We start from the raw sequence: 23,220 nt of genomic DNA on the forward strand, positions 1-23,220 counted from the left end.
TTGATTGTGGTTTACTTAGGATGTTCACGGCATGAATAAATTATGGATACCTTCGATTACTAGCCTTCCATTACTTTAAATGCTTCTTGGATTTTTAATAGAAAACTTTGTCGGGACGGAGACTCTCAAGAACTTCAAAACCACCGTCGGATTAAATAAACCTCGCCTGTATTCCTATTGGTCAAGAACATTTGACGTCATCTCTCACGGCAGGATAAAATCTCTCACCGATTCGCCGTCGGAATCGATTCGCGTGTGGTAGCCCACCGAGTCGAAGTTTCAGAACTAGACAGTAAGCAGATTTCTGCTGCACGGTACGATTTTCTTCGCAAATGGAAGTTTATTTTCCCGGCGCTATCCTTCGACTTTTCCGGTAACGGTTTGTGCATCTTCCGTTACGGTTCTCGAATAGAAAACCCGAATTCATGAACGGTGTGTGTTGTGCAGTGCATTAATACTGGACTATACCATTATTAAAATTACGAGAAACAATACTTTAAAAAATTGTATATCTGGTGAGTTTGGGATATAATATAAATATGCTACACTTTTACTCTAACTGAAATCAGAGGAAGGATCTGTTTGGATAACAGAAACATTTTAAAACTTTCTCTGCGTCAAGAATTTAGAAATATTTAATAAATCATTATTCTCATAATCGTGCATACAGTAATAAGTTTGTGTATAAGTAAAGAAACACACTTATAGCTCAAAGTATGACAACAAGAAACTTGCATATTTGGGATTAATAAAAAATAGTATAATAATATTTTATAATATTCAGACTTTTTCCAGCGGAAATCTTCAATATCTTTTCATTACGCACTCCAAAATTAGAAGTTTGCCATACTTGCGCTATCGATGGTAGTTTTTTTAATAACATATTAATAACTGTTTCTTAGCGTAATTCAGAAATAAAAATATCGGTTCGGGGACGAGAATTATTGTAAATGCTTTTATATTATCTTCCTTCCGTAATAAATTTGAGAGACTTGTATTCAAAGTTTCTTATAAAGTTTATCTGAACTAAGAAACTATAAAAACTTCTATATTTGAATTGCTACAGCTATTTGTAAGGTTTTAGTTACATTAAACTTCCAGAAGCTACTCCAAAGAATCTTCAAACTTTGCACAATCCAATCAATTTCTATGTAGAAGTAATCTTATCATATGTCTCTTAAGATATCTAACTGAACTTACATAACCACATTTACTGAAACTTCAGATACTCTGTGAAAAGTAGTTAATATCCGACTATCAGCTATAGTAAAACCAGTTGAAGAGATTTGTGAACAACGTGTGAACAGTAAATTGTTGATATATGATATAAATGTTGTGCTAAACGGTTAAACTATTTAAATGTAAGTTCTTGTAAGTCATCAGTATTTCTTGTGAACTGAAAGTGACATAAGTGAAAAAGAAAAGTACTATTTCAGCATGGCAATTTATAAGTATATATTACCCACAATCCTCCTTCTACAGCATCTGAACACCGGCGTTCATTTATTGGGTAAGTGATGATTTTTCTTGTATTTGAAAAAACTCAGTTTTCTTTTTCTGTGCATCTGCTATAGTTGAAAGCTTGCGGTTACTAAGTACAGTTATTAAGAATTTTTACAGTAATTAAGGAGAATAACGGAAAATATTTCAAGGATTTCTATATATAAACATATTCTATATTCAAGGATTGTAAATTAATGAACTAAAAGCATTTTTATACCTTTACAAGCTCGCGAAGATCTTCAAAATGGATGTTCAAAATTGTCTTTTATTACTCAAACTATTAAGTTTGTAGGTAGTCTCTTTACTTATGGTGAAATTATTTCCTGTTTCAGTAAATTTTAGTTACTAAATTGTAACAAACGCTTTCTGAATTAGGAAAATTATTCTGCGCAAACCGCAGAAAGTTAGGTATTTATGATGAAACTTTACTTTTACTAATGAGAAATTTAGATATATTTCCCTTGAACAATATTAAAGAATTAAGGAAATATAATATATTAGCTATTATATTGCTTTAACTTCCAAATGTTTTAGAATAAATTTAGAAAGCAAATTTTTCCTTGTCTTATCTAAAACTATTAAATTTGGGGTTAGTCCCTTCATTTAGGGTAAAATTTTTGTTATCTTCACAAATTTTAATTGCATCGGATATTTTTTAGCTTCTTAAATCATAATCAACGCTTTATGATATAGAAATATTGTTCTGCGCAAACCACAGGAAAGTTAGATATTTATGATGAAACTTTACTTAATCATATTTTCACGAACACTTTAAAACGAATGGACACGTAAATTTGAGAACTTAGAAATATTTTTGATTAATATTAAAGAATTATAGAAATATAATATATTAGCTATTATGCTAAGGAAATACAACTATTGTTAAAGAATGAGAAAAAGAGAAGAAATCTTCCTGAGAATAAACGCTACAGCGAACCCTTTCTGAGACATTAACCTATGGTTGCAGGTAATTTCGGTCTTCTATGGAGATGGTCGGCTTAGAGAAGTAATGTTAAATTATGTTGAGAGAAATATTTATTACTTTTAGAAGTGGTTATTTTGGGGAGGAGACCGCCACGAGATGCTTCACGATGTTCAACTTTCCTTGATTTTTGTGCCTTCTCCATATAACTGCTAAAAGTGTTGTGGCAAATTGTGTTCTAAACATAGGCACAGGCTATGCTTAGGGGGAGAGGCAAATCTTGCGTTATAATGGATATCCCGTGTTGCTTCTTGAGCCTTTTTTATTACATCCCAAATGCTTCATAATAAATATGAACAGAATCATTTAAATTTTCAAGTTAAGGGGACTCGTACACCTTAAAACCCATAAGATCTTCGAATATGTGACTGTTGCAAGAATTGGGATAACTTATTTATTTTAAAAGCAATTACTTCCAACTTTTTACAGCTGACTAAATAATATAGCTGCTTTCTGAAATAGTGATCAGAAAGTTTGTGTTGCCACAAATATTTTTATAATTTAATCCGCTTTTTGACAAAAATTTTCTTCATGTTTCCACCTTGCGCGCACAGTTTAAAACATTCTGTTGCATAATTTAATTCCATATTTAATATATAGCTTTTATAACATTTGGAAACTACTGTGAACCAAAAATTCTGAGAATTTCATGTTAAATTTTTATTTTATTTGGAGTCGAGTTTATAAAATGTATTTTATTAAAAAAATCTGTAATGTTTTCGTCCATAAAATTTTTTAATATTAAAATATTCATCAGATTTTAGGTTCAGTTAAAAATAAGGGCTCATATAAAGAATTCCATCGAATTTCAAGTATGTGCCATTAGCCATTTTTAAAATATCGTGCGCGCAAGGTGGAAACGTGACGAAAACTTTTGTCACAGAGCGGATTAAATTACAAAAATATCTGTGGCAACACAAACTTTCTGGTTACTAGTTTCCAAAGCAGCTATTTTATGTAGTCAGCTGTAAAAAGTTGGAAGTAATTGATTTTAAAATAAATAAAATATCTCAATTCTTGCAACAGTGACATATTCGAAGGGTGTCAAGGGGTTTAAGGTGTATGAGCCCCCCTTAAAGTTTTGTATTGTTATACAATTGCATATAAATAGCATCAAGTATAATCATGTTGTGTTTCTTATTTAGGTAGATGTTTTCTTTTCTGGGAAAACATACAATTCTACAGATTTATTCAAAGCTCTAAAAGAAACTTTATTAGTGATTGGTAATTACTTTCTTTATAAAAGTTTATTATTTTAACGCCTGCCCAAGTTGGCTTGAATTGCTTACTTTCCTGACTGTGTTTGCTTCTTATAATTCCAAAACTTCAAAGAACATAAATGTAAAACTTTAAAATATGCAGGTTTTAAAAACTTTTATAAAACCAAGATTTTGATTTTAGATTCATGTAATTTTCATTTATTACGGATAAATTTATGCGGTAAATATCGTATCAATGTAGTAATGATTGTATACTGCGCAAAAAAAGGGGGGGACACACATCTCCCATTCTACTGAGTCGATTGACGAATTTCAACTTGCGTTTTTCATACCTCGAAAGCGCGACTTAGGATTTGTATTAGATTTATATATAGCATTGTTCTAATGTAGATATTTTGAAACAAAATCGGAATTTTTCTGTAATGTCATGCCAATGTTTTTCCATATTTCGATTCTACGACTCAAATTATGCCAAACTGCCAAGGTTTGTAAAAACTGCAGGAGTATTTTTTAAACAATCAGCTCTCAAATTTTTAGCTCCTCAGTGTTAATCGAATTTATCATATATTTGTTAATATCTCTTTTTTTTATTTTAAACTTATTTTAATCTTCCTTTCACATTTCAAAATTGAGGTTCATTCCAAATAAAAATCGCCCATTTTTTTATGATTTATTTTTAAAATTTGTATTTTAAAATAATTTTTATAAATTTTTAGAAAAAATTTTGATTTATAACCTATCAAAGTTTAACATCATACTAAAGTAGAATGATTTCTAAGCACATATGCAAAAAGTTAGAATTTTCATTCAAAATTTTCTAAGATATGCATGAATTTACATATTGACGTGTTTTGAAAGTTGGCATATTTGTTATAAGCGATAATAACACACTTGGTTAAAATTATTTGAAAGTATCAACGATGAGTTTTCCCCCCCCCATCCATCTGCAATGAAATAAAGGAAAGAGTGTGTGTCAAAATTTTAAATAAAGGAAATAAAGGAAAGAATTTGTGTCAAAATACCTATAATCAATCTATTTAATCAACGCTATATATAAATATAATATATAGCCTAAGTCTCACTTTCAAGACATGAAAAACGCAATTTGAATTTCGTTAATCGGCCCAGTAAAACGGGAGATATCGAACTGTGCCATTTTTTTTTGCACGGTGTATATATTACAAATGTTTCTGAATTATATTCTGAATTCTGAATTGAGGTTGCTATAAATTAAGAAGTTCGCCAAGTGAATTATACTTTGTGCAAACTGAAAAAAATACGCAAAGGTAAATTTTTGAATTTCTCCATAAGTTTTGCACCACATTTTACAAAATTTAGTATTAAGGCATACTTTGAGTCGTAGAATCGAAATATGAAAAAACATTGCCGTGTTATTTCAGAAAAAGTCCGATTTTGTGTCAAAATACCTATAATCAATCTATTTAATCAACGCTATATATAAATATAATATATAGCCTAAGTCTCATTTTCAAGACATGAAAAACGCAATTTGAATTTCGTTAATCGGCCCAGTAAAACGGGAGATATCGAACTGTGCCATTTTTTTTTGCACGGTGTATATATTACAAATGTTTCTGAATTATCTATCTCATTTGCATCGAAAGTCTGTATTTGTTATCTTCCTCTTATTTAAACTAATATAATTTAAAAGATAATAAAAAATGAAACAATTTGGAGTTTTTGTGCTTGTTGCTAATAGTTTATATCAAAAGTTTAATTATGTTTTTTGTAAAAAAATGTGCATAACATTAATAAATGTTTTAAAAAATGCACAATTTTTTTTACATATTTTAAATCTTAAAATGCGCCATGTGTTAAATAAATGGCTGAAGTAGAAAAACGTTCAAATTATAGCTAACCTCGCAAGTTAGTTTTATGACAACAATTAAATTTACAATAATACGTTGGATAAAAGGTTTGCTGCTAAAAATAATGGATTATACTGGTTTTAAAATTAATCACATTTAAGATCATTTTTTAGCCTAACGGTAAAAATAATTTTTTAAATTAAATAAAATAAGTGACTAATATAATGTAAGTGTACATAAAGATGGGAATTTCTTCTCGAGATAAATTAAAAGATAAAGATGGGAATTTCTTCTGGAGATAAATTAAAAGATAAAGATGAGAATTTCTTCTGGAGATAAATTAAAAGATAAAGATGGGAATTTCTTCTGGAGATAAATTAAAAGATGAAGATGGGAATTTCTTCTGGAGATAAATTAAAAGATAAAGATGGGAATTTCTTCTGGAGATAAATTAAAAGATAAAGATGGGAATTTCTTCTGGAGATAAATTAAAAGATAAAGATGAGAATTTCTTCTGGAGATAAATTAAAAGGTAAAGATGGGAATTTCTTCTGGAGATAAATTAAAAGATAAAGATGGGAATTTCTTCTAGAGATAAATTAAAAGATAAAGATGGGAATTTCTTCTGGAGATAAATTAAAAGATAAAGATGGGAATTTCTTCTGGAGATAAATTAAAAGATAAAGATGGGAATTTCTTCTGGAGATAAATTAAAAGATAAAGATGGGAATTTCTTCTGGAGATAAATTAAAAGATAAAGATGGGAATTTCTTCTGGAGATGTAAAGAACGTTACAAAAACTACTTAAGAAATAATAACCCCAAATTTAACAAAAAATGTAGCAATGGAATTGAAACGTAGTTTTTGATGTGCTCCTATTAGAGAACAATTTCATAATGCGTATTTCTCTGGCTTTATAAAAGCTCAACGTTCCATGAAACTTTTGCACATCAAAATGGCTTATAGCGAAGATATAGGAAAGAACAAAAATCATGTACCATTATCCTTTTCGTATTTTGTATCTAGCAGGTATTTCATGCATATTTTCTACGCCTGTCTATCTAAGGTTGAAATTCGTTATTTGTAGTATATTCTGGCTGATGTCTTATATTTCACCTGATATCGGATGTCCTGGCTCGTGAAAAGTGATGTCAAATATTCTAGCTGAAATTTTGACGTGAGAAAAGTATTCATGATGGTTAAAAATAGCACATTTTTTTTTCTATCGTACGATTACTTCGAAATCATTATATTATCTTTACTTATGCACATGCGTGCTTGCTCGTAATTGCAGTTATATTTTCGTGCAGTTATTGCATACAATAATCACACTGGACAGTAGTTTATCAGAAGCGATTTTCTCTTTGAATATTTGTCCTTAACCAAAAAGCATAGCAGTTTTTAAGTCTCCAGTAAAAAAGAAATACAGTACGCTGAAGCAGGAGATACAATGAAAGTAAACGAAAAGCTCAAGCGCTGTTTATAGTTGAAAACTAAAAAAACTAAAAAGAATGCATGGAATATAAGTACCCACTGGGTTTTGCAATGTAATTAAAAGTATTTGGAATAAGTTTCTTTTTAGGGGGAAGAATTTTACTTCTAGCAAATATTATTTTTTTGGGGGGGATACTTAAAAACCTTTAAAAAATAAACATTCAGTTGATTAATTTTAGTCCAACAGATAGTACCATTTATCAGTTTGTAGAGACATTAGCCATTTTTGGAAGCAAAAGAGATGAAAAATAAGCAATGCCTTAGCCGGGAATCGAACCACGGACCTCTGGAAAACCGGCCCAGCGTGCAGAACGACTACACCACGAAGGCACGCTAGGAAGGTGGGAGAAAAACCTTATATACTCCCCCTTTTAAAGGGCAACTGTGGTTTTTAGGGGACCCAATCGCCAAATCCTGGGTGCGCAGAATCATCATCCAACACCCTTTTAGTTCGAGCTCCACTGTAGAGACATTAGGCATTTTGGAAGCAAAAAAGACGAAAAATGAGCAACGCTTCCGCCGGGAATCGAACGACGGATATATGGAATACCGGTCCAGCGTGCAGAGCCACTACACCACGAAGGCGGGAGAAAAACCTTATAAATTTACTGCTTTCATTACACACCCAATTTATATTTTGCTGCAAAACTTCAATAACTGAACTCTATTTACTTCAGAATACATTCAGGTTAACAATATGTTCCCAATAGACTTTACATAAGAAAGTTAGGAAAATTTTTAAGTTAAAATAAGTGGTTAATATAATATAAGTGTGCAATCAATGCATTGCTTTTCAATGCACACTATGATCTCTTCTTAAGGGAAGAAATGTCTTCGTAGAGGATTTCCTAAGCGAAATGTGCTCGTATTCATGTTACACATAGGGAAAACCATGAAAACCATCATGAAGCAAGTTAGTTCTCTAGATTGAGTCCATCAGCGACCGAGAGATAAAGTCAGTGAACATTCGTAGTTCAATCCAGGTTTGAATACCGGCTAACGGACTGCCTGCATGGACGTTTTTGTTGTTTTCTCCATGTGTTACATGCATACGAGACAGTTTTCCTTAAAATTCCTCCACGAAGGCACTCCTCTCCTTAGGCGGATAACTCTTGCGTGCTTTGACGTAATCAAGTAAACTAAACGAAACCTACCTCCACTGTTCACTAGAATAAGTAGTTTCAATAGCCGGTGGGCGTAGATCGGTTGGTTTATTTTGTTATGGAAAACACATGACAGCTATTTTCATAAAGGCTGGGAAGCCTTTATGAAGTACATTCTAAGGGAACTAACTCGCATCCACGTTGCACATGGGCAAAAACACGAGAACGCCCGTACACCGAGCTCATTAGCCTGGAATCGAAATCAGATCAAACTAGACTAGAAGAGAAACACGCTAAGGTGACAATCAAAATCGTAAAAACAACCTTGTATTTAGCGTAGGTATAATGAAACACTCAATCGATTTCGAGGGCAGCTAAAGGTCCCTCCTCATCAGGAGAAAGAAATACTTAGAAAGAAGAAAATAAAGGAGTCACAGAAACACGTGGTCCTTATCAGCACTGCACGTGGTTATACTAGATTTTTTAATCAGAGTTGCACTGGCCGCCTACTTTTACTGAGCCAGGCTATCTGATCAAGCATAAAGGACAAGAAAAAATTAGCGAAGTTAAAATAGGGAGCGAGGGGCAAATGCACCTTACGCTCAAAATCTGAACTTCAAATAATGGAAAGCAACCACTGAACGGATTTTTATACCCTCTGGTAATACCAAACGCGAGGAGGTAACGCCATCTATCGGCAAAAATAACTGAATTAAGAGAAGAATTTTAAAGGCATTAGGAAGGACTGGATTGGACTTCAAATCATTAACTAAACCTGCTAAATCTTTGTGAATGTGAAAAGCCTCAAGAAAATCCAACTCACCTATGGAAGAAGCCTTTCGGATAATTTTTGCAGACCCAAAATCAAAATTATGGTTAAAAGTCCAACTATGATACGCTATTGAAGACTTGTTAATTTCGCCTTTTCTGACATAAGATTTATGTTCCTTGATACGAAACTTCAACGCTCTTTTTGTTTGGCCAATATATCTTAAACCACACTGATACGATATACTATAAATTCCCCAAGAATTCAAGACAGAAACGCAATCTTTTAGAATCGAAGGGTGAATTTTATTAATAGGGGAGAAACCGACTTGAAAATTGAATTCCTGAAGAATCCGTGTACCACGTGTTTCTGTGACTGCTTTATTTTCTTCTTTCTAAGTATTTCTTTCTCCTGATGAGGAGGGACCTTTAGCTGCCCTCGAAATCGATTGAGTGTTTCATTATACCTACGCTAAATACAAGGTTGTTTTTACGATTTTGATCAGATCAAACTACCAGTGTTCAGCGACTTTACCATTCGGCCGTTGGTAGGCTCATTGTACGTAGAAACAATTCATCAAATGCACATGAATTTGCCGAAATTAAGTATTTGTCTTAGTATTTTAAACCATTTCTTTCGCAATTAAATCTCAAAGAATATTTGGATTTTAATATTTGACTGCATATTGCTATAAAGAATTCTTTCCCCTTTCCTTTCTGACAAATAAATTTTTAGCTATGGATCCAGAAACTCTAATCGTGCCAGTCTTTGAGTAGTTTGGATTTGCTATCAAAGTCTTAGATTATGTTCCATTCATTTAGTAAAAAATTACTAGAAAGTTCTGAAATATAGTTCTTGTAGTATAATTAATTTTCCATATTGCCTCTTAATAAATGTTCAGCATTGCAAGGAAATCTGATTATTTTAAATTTGTCACGTATTTAAGAATGTGCAGGTTTTGGAATTGACGCTCATTAATCCGTTTCTGTTTTTGTTTTACTTGTAAGCTCAAATTATATTTTCGCAGTATCTGCAATAGTTAATTAGTATAATTATTAAAATTAATGAATGTTTAGAATGTAAAACGCTTACGCAGAGAAATGCCTTAAATTATCGACTTTTATGAAAAGTTGTCAAATACGACAGCACTTTTCAAAAATTTTGATCATATATATTAATTAATTTTCTTTGATTGGGAATCTTATTTATTGCCTGAGTAGCAAATTTAACCATCTGTTGTCATATTAAGTTTATACACATAGGTATCATGCGGGCCGGACTTCCTTGAGCAAATAATAACACATAATATGCAATATTATGAAGTTTGTTGACTTAATACAATATAAGATCAATGTGCTTCTTTGTTGTGGTGGCTGAGAGTAGACATGCGACTGAAACAGTAAAAACGCTTTGGCATCTAAGAACAGACATATGAATGGAAAGGTAAAAAATCTGATGTGTACACCACATGACTTCCTTGTACGGAATATGAAATTATATGCATTTTGTCTTGCATTTCATTTAAAGTTTTTGGATTGAATTAAATCTACTTCGTCGACAGCGCATAAACCACAATGGAATAAATGCTTTCTTTAAAATTCACTCTATTTGTTTACCATAGCGACACTCTGGCGCTAGATTCACTTAACAGTATCATATTTCGTTCATATTATAACTCAGAATGCACAAAATTTATATCATTTAAAGAATTATCTAATCGTTGCCACATGTTCTACTTACATACTATAATAAAGCTAGAACGACGTATAAAAGAAATTAAGCGAACAAAACAAAAAGGAAACAGTTTTTCACAGAGGATTGAGTATTTCTCATTCAATTAATTCAGTTCTCACTTCGCGACAAGGCATAAATACACAAAAACTCAAAATATATGTATTAAAAATTACGAAGTAAATCTTAAACACTTTTTCCTCGAAAAAATTCCAGACAGGATTAAGCATGATTTAATTCGCACTAATAAATGAAGGCATTATCTTTGTTGTTGCGAAGCTAAGTTTCTCTAGATTGGCAACAAATCCACTATTCTGCTGTTTTAAATGTAAACAATCAATGGCCGCCATCAAGAATATTATTAGGCTTAGCGGCACTTAAACAGCTTTAAAATTGTTGATAATTCTAAAAATATGGCATACACATTTACTAAAGGCATAAAAACCTTAACCGGAAGATAAGAACAACATAATTCAATCCTTTTTAAAGCAAAAAGTGTACAATTTACAAACATATAAGAGTAAAGAAACTGAGGTCACTGAGCCGGGTATATATATATATATATATATATATAAATATATTTATATAAGTTTGGTGCTGCCGATTGCAACCAAAATACGAGGTGCACAGCTACATGTTATAGTAGTCTTATATACAAAATTTCAACGTTCTGAGGCTACTTGTTTTTGAGTTATGCGAGATACGTACGTACGTACGTACGTACGTACATACGTTTCTCCAGACGCCACGAAAAATTCTCTTCAGAATTCATTTTAAAGCAGTTTTATAATTTTTTTGGAGGAAAAGAGTATTTTATTCTGTCCTTACATACAGATATCACGGAAATACATCGTTAAATTGCATTCGAAAGCGGTAAAAATGGATATTTTCGTTGAAATATGCTGCCTGAAACTTTTCGCCATTACAATACTTCCTTTTTACTTCGTACAAGAAAGTAAAAAAGCTTTGGCGAATGAGAGCAGACATACGAGTGAAAGGGCAAAAATGTTTCGACGCTTGAGAGCAGACATACTATTGAAATGGCAAACAATGTTTGGTGCTGAGAGCAAACATAAGACTGGAACAGTAAAACAACTTTGGTGGTTGAGAGAAGACATACGACTAGAACGCTAAAAGAGTTTGGTGGCTGAGAGCAGACATAGACTGGATAAGTAAAAATACTTTGGTGGCTGAGAGCAAACATATGACTGTAGAAGTAAAAAAGCTTTGGTGGTTGAGAGCAGATTTACGCCTGGAATGGTAAAGAAGCATTGGTAGCTGAGAGCAGATATATGACTGGAACGGTAAAAAAGGTTCGGGAGCTGACAGTACACATACGACTGCAAAGGGTTAAATATAGATCTGGTACGTTTACCTTTTAATATCTAAATACTTTAAATTTTGAATAATTCTCAAACTGAAGCGCTTTTGTTTCAGAAAACTAAGTAAATCGTAGAAACTAGGTTATTAGCTCAGTGATCCCTATTCTGTTTTAACTAATGAAATATAAAGATAGGAAAAAATGAGTCTCACATTTCAGTACCTTGAAAGCTTGCTTCACTTAGTAATAGAAATATACAGAGAAACTGCGCAAATGTTAGAGAAAGACACGCTCAATACAAGCTCGCCGTGCTTTCAATTCTTCTGACTTCTCTAAGCCATTTTCTCCCTTCTTATGGCATGGCTTTCCTGGTTTAATTAAAAACTCCTTTGGAGGCCAGTCGGTAGGTCCGGAATTCGAATCCTAGTGGCAGCTCTGTTGATTTTTCATACCTTTTGGCTCTACTAAATACCTGATAATTCGACAAGGTATTTCTTTATAACCCATGTAACATTTAATGCATCAAAGACTACAATTCAAATAGATGATTGATTGATTTATGGAAAAAAATAGGAGAGCTATTCGCTAAGAAGAAGCGGCCTTCAAATATGATTATCTAAGAGACATTTTCCTGTATTTGCTTTACAATTTGATAAAAGCACAAAAACAAGTTAACAATGAGCATGCTCTTCGGGAGTCAAAGCTAGATCGAACGACCAGTGTTCAGTAGTAATTAGATGGTTATAATTTCACATCCACGGATGTAACGCCGTTGGCTTTAGCTGCGAAATTGTGGTAAGCTCATCCTTGATTTAATATCTGGTTCCAAAGCAGACTTGGAACTTGCATGCGATGTGTGGTTGTTTCCAAGTATAATACAGATGTTAGAAAATTTCCTTTAGAAAGTTAGATGTCTCTCGGGCTTCTTAGAAAATGCCAAAATCTCTTCCCAAAAAGATAATCCTTTTATACTTTGCTCAAGTTAATCGCACTACAGCTCCCGATCGCTGAAACGGCGGAACACTGACAGTTCGACTCTGTTCAAATTCCGTTAAATGAACTAGATACTTACGGTTGTTCAAGGTTTTTTCCTTGTGTAATGCAAATACGAGCTTGTTTCCCTTGAAACTTCCACCATGATGGCATATCTACATATAGGCAGACATCATTCGCATGCTAATAATCCAAATAAATAATCAGCCTACATTTATGGGAAACCGCTTGTTGATTTCCTTTATATTTATGTTTTCAAGTAATAGGAAAAAAGGTGGCATTTTGAGAAAAATAAAGGTTTTAATCCTATTACTATAAAACATGATTTGACCCGCCAACAGATTCAAATGTGATGTCAGGTTCTGTTTTCAGCATGTGTGTTTAAAGTTGGTTGCTGAATTTTCTTAAAGTCAAGCTGCTATCAAACCTACGAATTAGTTTTGTTAGCAAAGGCATTTTCCCTGTAACCGCTGACAAAACAAATCTGCGTTTGAATACCATTGTGAAAGTATCTTATTTTTGTTGCCAAACTAACGGAAGAAATAAATCTGTGATAGAGATATTATTTTAATCAAAATAGCTTTTACTGAATAATAATGAAATGGTATCATTTGCTATTTTAAATACGTCGTTCAAACAAAATATTTCAAATATCGGGTTTTTTTGATGGAGAATAAGAGTTAGTGAATAAATTGATTGATAATTTTACACGCATTTTTGCTCATGTATTATGTTATTGAAACACTTTTATGAAGATATATTTATTTTTCATTTTATGAGCAACATTAACGTGATTTCCTATTTTTCCTCCATATTCATGTGCTCGTATTAACTTTTAAACTTAAAAGCAATTAACTTAAATTATACCATTTTGTAAATAGTAATATATCTTTTTAGATTCTTAGTTATTATTTCTTGTGTCTATGGAAATAGTCTCAACTATTTATGAACAACATTAACGTGATTTCCTATTTTTCCTCCATATTCATGTGCTCGTATTAACTTTTAAACTTAAAAGCAATTAACTTAAATTATACCATTTTGTAAACAGTAATATATCTTTTTAGATTCTTAGTTATTATTTCTTGTGTCTATGGAAATAGTCTCAACTATAAAAAGTAGTAATTTTAATTAATTTAATATATCTAAAATCAATCTAGTGTAATCACTAGCAATAAAATAGGTGTGTAATAACGGTAAACACCTGTTGTATAATAACATTACTTACATTTAATTCTTGCTTTTAATTTATTCCTTTTAAATTTGTCATTCATGATTTAATTCCAGTCCCCGTTAAACATTTTTAACAATTTACATTCAAGTTACTTAAAAAAATCTTTCGAAATAGAACTTACTAAGTATGGATTCACTCTTTTCAGATCATTCTACTATGATTAATCTTAGGAGATAATATAATCAATTTTATTTAGTAAATAAATGTTGTATAATAACGATATACTAGAATAACGGTAACCCCAGAGTGTTGCAAAAGAAAACACGTATAAATGGTTGTAAACGCATTTTTTACGAAGATACATGGAAATAATTTAATCCAAATTAAAAAACAGAACCTTTAATAGTTAAAATTTTTGCAAAAGCATAAAACGGATTAACTTTCTTTTCTACGCACTTTTGATAACAGAGAACATGGAGTTATAAATATCACGAATGTTTGTATTTGGTAAAATACGCTATTTATTAGCAATAAACGTTTAATTGCAAAAATAATATTTGATGCTAATACATTTGTAAGTTGTAAGAAATACACACACGTGCAAATTTACATATATATGTATGTGATGTACCAGCTTTTGTCCGGAATAAATAGAATGGTGAATAATTATAAATGTAGTCGTAGCTTAAATTATCAGACGATAAGTGTAAAAAACAGGATCCATTTATTATTATTCAGGAGAAATAGCAGTTACAAAATCAGATATCCGGAGTAAATAAAAAGAATTACTAATAACTTTTTGTATGAAGTTTACTGCATCGTTACTTTAAAGAAAAGCCCCCGATATTCCTTTGCGAGTCCTTTTATAGCCTCTGGAAAGGCGGAGCTTTCAAGAAATGACGTCAGCCTCTCAGCCAATCCAGTTCGCTTTAAAAAATTCCAGAACATTCTATAACTGTACGTGTAGAAAAGGCGGGAAAAACAGCTTGACTACGGGACTGTGGATTTAATTCCACGTACTTTCAAATAAGAGACCATCGCCATTAAAAATGAAAAAGAACATACAGTTAGAAATTTAAGTGTAATTTGACTATGGAATTTTATTATTACATGTATAAATCAAGTAAAAAAGCAGTTGGAATAAATAAATAAATACAACAGAGGAAAAAAAGTCAGAAATGGTTCAGATTTTTAACGTTCGCCCAAAAGGATTTCTTAAGGTTTTTCTACGCTCTGGCTGAAGTCGCAATCTACGAGTCTGCTATTGCACTTACTCATGCTAAGCCATTTCTTTTTGTCTTTTTAGCTTTATTATTAAGCAGCATTTTCTTCGCGCTTATGCCATTTGCAATTCAACAGCAAAATTACACGAATTTTAAAAGCAGCATGCGTTTAGAATTTCTGATGAAATGTTAGCTGGCATTCAGTTTTCATTTCTTTTTATTCTTTTCTCAGATTATCATATTACATACAGTTTTCTTAGTAAGGTGGCTTGCATAACGTTTTTTGATCATTTTATAATAAAAGTTTTATGTGTTAAATTTATTAATTAAATACCATGTTCTTCGAACTTACGATACATAACATTCAGGTAAATAGCAAAATCGCAAAAGATTTAAAAACAGCATATCTTCAGAATTTCCAACAGGCAGATTCGCTCGCTGGAGGTAACAGTGTTTTCCTCCGTAGAGAGTTACCACCGCTCGCTTTCAAATCGTTGAGTTTGTTAAAAATTCTTTAATGGTTTACAAAATACGAAATATAAAATTCGAAATTCAAGTTGCAAAACTTTTTTTTAATCATTTTATAATAAAAGTTTTATGTGTTAAATTTATTAATTAAATATCATGTTCTTCGAACTTACGACTTATAACATTCAGGTAAATAGCAAAATCGCAAAAGATTTAAAACAGCATATCTTTAGAATTTCCAAAAGGCAGATTCGCGCACTGAAGGTAATAGTGTTTTCGTCCGTAGAGGGTTACCACCGCTCGCTTTCAAATCGTTGAGTTTGTTAAAAAATTCATTAATGGTTTACAAAATACGAAATATAAAATTCGAAATTCAAGCTTCCAGTGGCAAATAGACGGGTCCAGGATTACGCTATTCGCAATTTGATGGCCTGTAGAGTCATTAGGTTAATTGGAAGCAGAAAAGATTAAAAATATGAAACCGCCTTCGCAGGAATCGAACCACGGACCTCTGGAATACCGGCCCAGCGTGCTACCGTTACACCACGAAGGCACGCTAGGGAAGCGGGAGAAATACCTTTTAGGCCTACCATCCATTTTTTACAGTGCGAGAAACGTACAGAAATTCATGCAGATAGATTCTTTACTATTTAATTTGTTTAAAAGTAATACAGGGCGATAATATTTCGTGTAACAATCTGAAAAGTGTTTCAGACATTTAAAGTGTTACGCCACCAAATCCTATTTTGAGACTAATAGCCCATTCAATGTATAAAACTGAATAAATACAATAATGAATAAGTACATCTAAACAAGTAAAATAAAGAATAAATACAAAAATGTATATATACAAAAAAGAAAAAAAAATACAATAATAAATAGATTCAAAAATGAGAAATGCAATAGATTATGTATATAGGTCTTCCCAGGATAATATAATCTATTTCTCCTCACTTACAAATTTTAAGTTTTGATACATATAATTATTAGGTACTTGTAAGGAATTTTTCTTCCCTCGCAGCATGAATTTGCTGTGCATGTACTTCTAGGAGTCAAAAGATATGGAGTTGGAATCCTGGTGAAGGCACTGTTGATTGGACACTTTTCATCCTCCACAAAGTCTTGCTGTTTCTACAAATGTCACTCGACCAAAAAGTAATGGATGCTAATTCGTTACCATACGGATTTGACGACTGGGTTTTGTTTCCTTTCCCAGTCGCGTTTTAGATGACATATAATAAAAGAAATTTCCCCCTTCCCTATTTGGTTCTTTTATGGTATAAGTGACAGCACGTCTGGTTGGAAACCAGAAGATCTGGAATTCGAATTCCGCCGAGAACACGGCTAATTTTCTGTGTTCCCTACCTGAAATACCTTAATAGCTTAGCAGACTCTACATATCTTGCATTTTAAAGTATTTTATAATTGTTTCCTCTTGTCCTTTATCTTACAATTGTCTAAATGACTTGAAGTAGAAAGCTATCGTAAGTAATGGCTTAGATTTTAGTGGGTACTTTCCCGTTTCACCGGCGCAAATCTCGCCAAGCAGACTTTGTCGGCGACAGCATACAGTATAGACATAAAAAAATTTAGTTCTAAGAATTTTTTTATTTTGAACGCATAAACATATTAATATGATTTAAAATTTTTTAAAAAGCCAATAAATAAAGACAATAAATTTGTAAAAAGACATTCATTTAAGAATTTACTATGCTTTCCTGGTTCAACATCCTGATTCGCCGGTTCGTATCACGTGACCCCAAGTGATCTTATCTCACGTAAACTACGCTACAAAAATATAATTCTGTCAGTAATTATCTACATTAATTCTAAGTTAAATTTTAATTTGGAATACAAGTTTAAATGCAAGAATTATTTCAATTTGTACGAATAGCTTACTCAGAAATTATGTAAAACCGCAGTGCTTTACTTCGCTAGTGCATTCTCATTAGAACTGATGAATTTTACCTTTAGTTTTGACTTTTCTATATTTACGCCTTCGCGTGAGCGGTGTGATTGCATCCTAATTGACTTAATTACCGCAAATGGTCTTAGGATATAAAATTTATCTATCTTTTGTAAAAATTCTATGTAATTGTATGCCAGTATTGAAACAAACAATCAATCTGATGAGAAATGGCTGCGACTTGTTTTGAAAATGAAGCGTAAAAGGTTACCAACGAATATATTCCGTTTGGCATTAGTTGTACCATTATTGGCGACTTTATCGCTTGCGCCGGCAAAACGGAAATCGTTTCGTGGTTTCTCATGTGTAAGATAAATAATCCTGTCAGATAAATCATTCGTCTTAAAAAGCTTTCTTAAACAACATAGCTTTACAAGTTAAATATTCTTTTCTATAATTGTAAAATGTGCTGAAATCTTCACCCTATTTCTGGGTCTAGTTTTAGAACCTCAAAGGTTGTACAAATATGACATGCTGTTGAAGAAAAGGAATATAGAAACTGAAGAATATTAGATTCCTTTATAGTTCAACCAAAATATGCTTATCTAAAAAGAGCTATGTGTTTATAAAATCTTTACTGGGTCCAAAATTTTAACATATTTGCTCTTATCTTGATAAATTCACCGGAAAGCTTTCTTTGTAAAAATGACACAATTCCTAGCTTAAAATAAATATAGAATTCTGAAAATGCCTTTAAAATATTTGATTAATGTTTAAAAGTAATATTATTATAAAATGAGAAAGATAACAGAAAAAATCAATCAATTCCTTGCGATATAATTTGTAAAGTTACCTTGCGTATCATATAAGTCACTCACACTTAGTTGTCCTGAATCTCTTTAACGTTGATAGTTTCCATGTTATTTTCCTCAGACTAAACGTTCCAGGAAGACTTTTTCATCAATAAGAGAACGATATAAGGTTTCAGAAAAGACGTAATGAAAATACTACACGCAAAAAAGAGTGGAATAAATGTTATGTACTTGAAACATTACATTACGATGGCAGTTTGTTACGTTTCACGACATCGCAATAAATCTGAGTAAGAAAACATTAGTGCTGTAACTTGCTAATTTTCCTCTCGAAATATAGCGATACTTCGAATTTACAGTCATTCTAACATTGTTCGAATATCATTTCCATAATTTCGAATTATCGTCTGAATTTTTTTGTAAAATGATCATGTTTTAAACCGTAAGAAAAAATTTCATTACAGTTTTGACACGTGTAATTTTAAACTTGAAATCAAGTCAGAAGTTAAATTTTGCTGATTAAGAATATGCTATCGTCTGCTCTTATGACACCTACCAAAAACGACATATTGAATGAACAGCGTCATCAATAGAAGTTGCATTTACACATGCATTAATTATCTTTCCTATATATAACTAGGTATTTTAAGGGGGTTCATACACCTTAAACCCCTTATGATCTTCGAATATGTGACTGTTGCAAGAATTGAGATAACTTATTTATTTTAAAAGCAATTACTTCCAACTTTTTATAACTCACTACATAATATAGCTGCTTTCTGAAATCGTAATCAGAAAGTTTGTGTTGCCACAAATATTTTTATAATTTAATCCGCTTTGTGACAAAAAGTTTCCTCATGTTTCCATCTTGCGCGCACAGTTTAAAATTATCTGTTGCATTATTTAATTCCATAGTTTATATATAGCTTTTATAAAATTTGGAAACTACTGTAAACCAAAAAAACTTAGAATTTCATGTTAAATTTTTATTTTATTTGGAGTCGAGTTTATAAAATGTATTTTATTAAAAAGATCTGTAATATTTTCGTGCATAAAATTTTTTAATATTAAAATATTCATCATACTTTTGGTTCAGTTAGAAAATAGTCGCCATATTAAGAATTCCATCCAATTTCAAGTATGCATCATTAGCCATTTTTAAAATATCATGCGCGCAAGGTGGAAAAATGACGAAATATTTTGTCACAAAGCTGATTAAATTACAAAAATATTTATGGCTACACAAACTTTCTGGTTACTAGTTTTCAAAGCAGCTATATTATATAGTCAGCTGTAAAAGGTTGGAGGTTATTACTTTTAAAATAAAGAAAATATCTGAATTCTTGCAACAGTCACATAATTCGAAGCTCATAATGGGTTTAAGGTGTATGAGCCCCCTTAAGAATTTCTCTATGTTTTTCCAATTCTAAATATCAAATTTTGAAAACCCTTCAATTTTTATTTTTTACTTACATTCGATGAGACTTATAGAGAAAATATTTAGGTAGAAGTAACAAATATCACGAAATTTGAAATCATTTAAGCATTTTAAAATTACAATAAATTACATTGTTAAAAATGTCCAAAGAATTTTCTTTTGGAAGCAGGAGACTTGAAAAATGAGCAATAGCCTCACCGGGAATCGAACCACGGACCTCTCGATACGTGCCGAGCGTGCAGACCACAACACCACGAAGGCACGCTAAGAAGGCGGGAGAAATACGTTATACACTATTTCTTTTCTGCATATTACTACATTGCAGATACCAAACTGCAGAATTAATTTCGGTACCATATAGCTAATCGAATCTGCATGGGAGTGAGGTGTGATAGACGTGAGATGTAGTTCTACGCGTTTAATTCAGTTTTAGGAAATAATCTTAACCTGAGAAAGTTAATACCAATCTTTACTTAAAATATTCCAGCACTTGTCCAGCATAGTTTCAAAACCTATAGCACGCATAGGAAATTGATTCATGAAATCAATTCTTTCAAGAAAACAGAAATATCAAAATATACACAAATGAATTTACATAAATGAATTAAAAGGTATTTGCCAATAACTACCTCGCGTGCGTAAGGGCTCGTAATAAACTGAATGCACATGGAACCTATGATAGCTTAATGAAATTTAATTTACGAGAAGAAACACTTTGCAGTTTTACAACTGACCGCACAAATACTCGATCAACTCCTCACAGTATCACAAAGTACAATCAGTAGTTACACTTCACATTAATGCCAATGTTAAACACAACGCAGTGCAAGGCACATCTAAAGAACGTAGCTAACACGGAGATATCTAAATACTCCGAACTCACATCAAAATGAACATCTACTACTGAGAAACTGATGCTCTGACCGGTTTTATACAGTTTTCTTCCAGTCTCCGAGAGATTTCTAGTACCGTCTCGAAATTGCTGGAAGGCATATGAGTTTACAATTGAGATACGGTTAAAGATACACATAGAATCAATAACATTTATCGAATTATAATATCCATTTCACTTACACAGAGACCGGGCAAAATGTTGCCAAATTGGTCGGCAAAAATTAGTCGCCAAAATCGTCGCCAGCTTGGCGATATCTTGCCAATTTAGCGAGATAGCTATTCAGTCAATGTTATTGCTCCTGCATTTCTTGCTTTTCCGGCTAAGCTTCGCTTCTGTAGATTTTGTGTTAAAAAGTACTACGATTTCACATATAGTTTCACTAGAATTATTTATATATATAGAAAAGTCAAAGCAATATCGCTTTGCCCCACTTTTACTTTTGCACAAGAACGAATTAACAAAGATAATCAATCTACAAAACGTTACAGTTCATATTAACGTATCACTAACCCTTTACGTCCCTACTTTCAGACCATTTAACGATCGCTTCCAGTATTGCACTACGTTTTAGAACTTTTAGCGATCGCTTCCAATATTGCACTACGTTTCAGAACATTTAGCCATTGCTTCCAATATTGCACTACGTTTCAGAACTTTTAGCGATCGCTTCCAATATTGCACTACGTTTCAGAACTTTTAGCCATTGCTTCCAATATTGCACTACGTTTTAGAACTTTTAGCGATCGCTTCCAATATTGCACTACGTTTCAGAACTTTTACTAATCGCTTCCAATATTGCACTACGTTTCAGAACTTTTAGCGATCGCTTCCAATATTGCACTACGTTTCAGAACTTTTACTAATCGCTTCCAATATTGCACTACGTTTCAGAACTTTTAGCGATCGCTTCCAATATTGCACTACGTTTCAGAACTTTTACTAATCGCTTCCAATATTGCACTACGTTTCAGAACTTTTAGCGATCGCTTCCAATATTGCACTACGTTTCAGAACTTTTAGCGATCGCTTCCAATATTGCACTACGTTTCAGAACTTTTAGCGATCGCTTCCAATATTGCACTACGTTGCTAAAGATTTGGTAATAAGCGCGTAATTGAATATTTAACTAACGTTCACTTGATTTTTGTTAATACAGTCGAAAATAAGCTTCCTAGGTAAAACAATTTGAGTATATTGGTGGTTCTGTTTACTAAACTATCTACTACTACTACACCAACCAATTCAAAACAGAAGAAACCAGAGATTTAGCTAAAACTTATACATTTTAACGAATGGACGATAACTCGAACACAGTTATGATAAAATGTATGACATATTTGAAACTACCATAAAAGGCAAGACCTACACCAGGTTAAAAATAATCCAAGGGAACACGGTAAAATTTAATGAAAAGCAGCTAAATGTTCTGTTAAAAATAGGTTAATATAAAGAATAATAAAGTTATTTAAATCGATAAATTGAAGAACATTGTTGCGTGCATACGGTTTCTTAGAGATAGAATGCACACAGGTCCGATGATAGCTTGATAAAATTTATTTCACCAAAAGAAACACTTCAGAGTTCTGGAATTTTCCACAAAAATACTCGTGGAGCTCTTTCCACAGTATCACAAAATGCAATAAGTAGTTACTATTCAAATTACTAAGAACGTTAAACACAACTCAACGCAAAGCGTATCTTAACAGTGAAGATAAGATGTCTATAGCATTATTCCATAATCGCTCTGAATTAACAATCAACAACTGAGAAACAAACTCTGCTCCCATCTAGTTTTCACCCAACTGCCGAGATATTTTTAGTACTTTCTGCTTCTCGAAGTTACTGGAAGACATATGAGGGCCAGACCGCTATTAGCGGTAACTGTATCTATTACAGTTATCTCAATCTATTACAGTTACTCAATTATATTAATTCAATACAGTTATACAGGAACGGGACGAAAATGTCGCCAAGATTGGGACTTTTGGCGAGTTCTCGCCAAGTAAATGTACGTATGTCTCTAGCATTGTGATACCACAACGGTACCTAGAGTCATTCAATTTTGAATGACGTAATCGTCCGTCGAATACGGGCATCTGGAAGCCCTAATTTCGAATTTGGAATTTGTTTTATTATGTATTTTATATTTTGTAAAACTTTAAGGAATTTTTGATTAACAAAGTCCAGGATTTCAAAGTGAGCAATGGCAGCACTGTACGGAAAGAAAGCCATTTTTTTTATCTCCAGCGCGCGAGACTGTGTATCGAAAATTTTAAAGATACGATCATTTTTAAATTACTTTGCGATATTGCTGTTGAATTGAATTTTGTGTTATTTAAGTGCTAAGAACATGCTATTT

At 32.3% G+C, this 23,220-nt stretch overlaps 1 protein-coding gene across 2 annotated transcripts in view; it reads left to right on the plus strand.

The window, feature by feature from the left end:
• The first annotated feature begins 263 nt into the window (after window positions 1-263).
• Window positions 264-23,220, plus strand: part of LOC118183673 (carbonic anhydrase-related protein 10-like) — a 1,099,923-nt gene continuing 1,076,966 nt past the window's right edge. For both annotated transcript variants that reach the window (XM_085827194.1, XM_085827193.1), the window contains exon 1: window positions 264-1,510. In XM_085827194.1, coding sequence (XP_085683320.1) covers window positions 1,438-1,510 — 73 coding nt within the window. In that variant the 5' untranslated portion in view covers window positions 264-1,437. The remainder of the gene's footprint in view (window positions 1,511-23,220) is intronic.

The sequence above is a fragment of the Stegodyphus dumicola genome, chromosome 11, assembly GCF_044657685.1.
Source record: "Stegodyphus dumicola isolate Sdum_Otavi_A_Nest chromosome 11, ASM4465768v1".
Lineage (NCBI taxonomy): Eukaryota > Metazoa > Arthropoda > Arachnida > Araneae > Eresidae > Stegodyphus > Stegodyphus dumicola.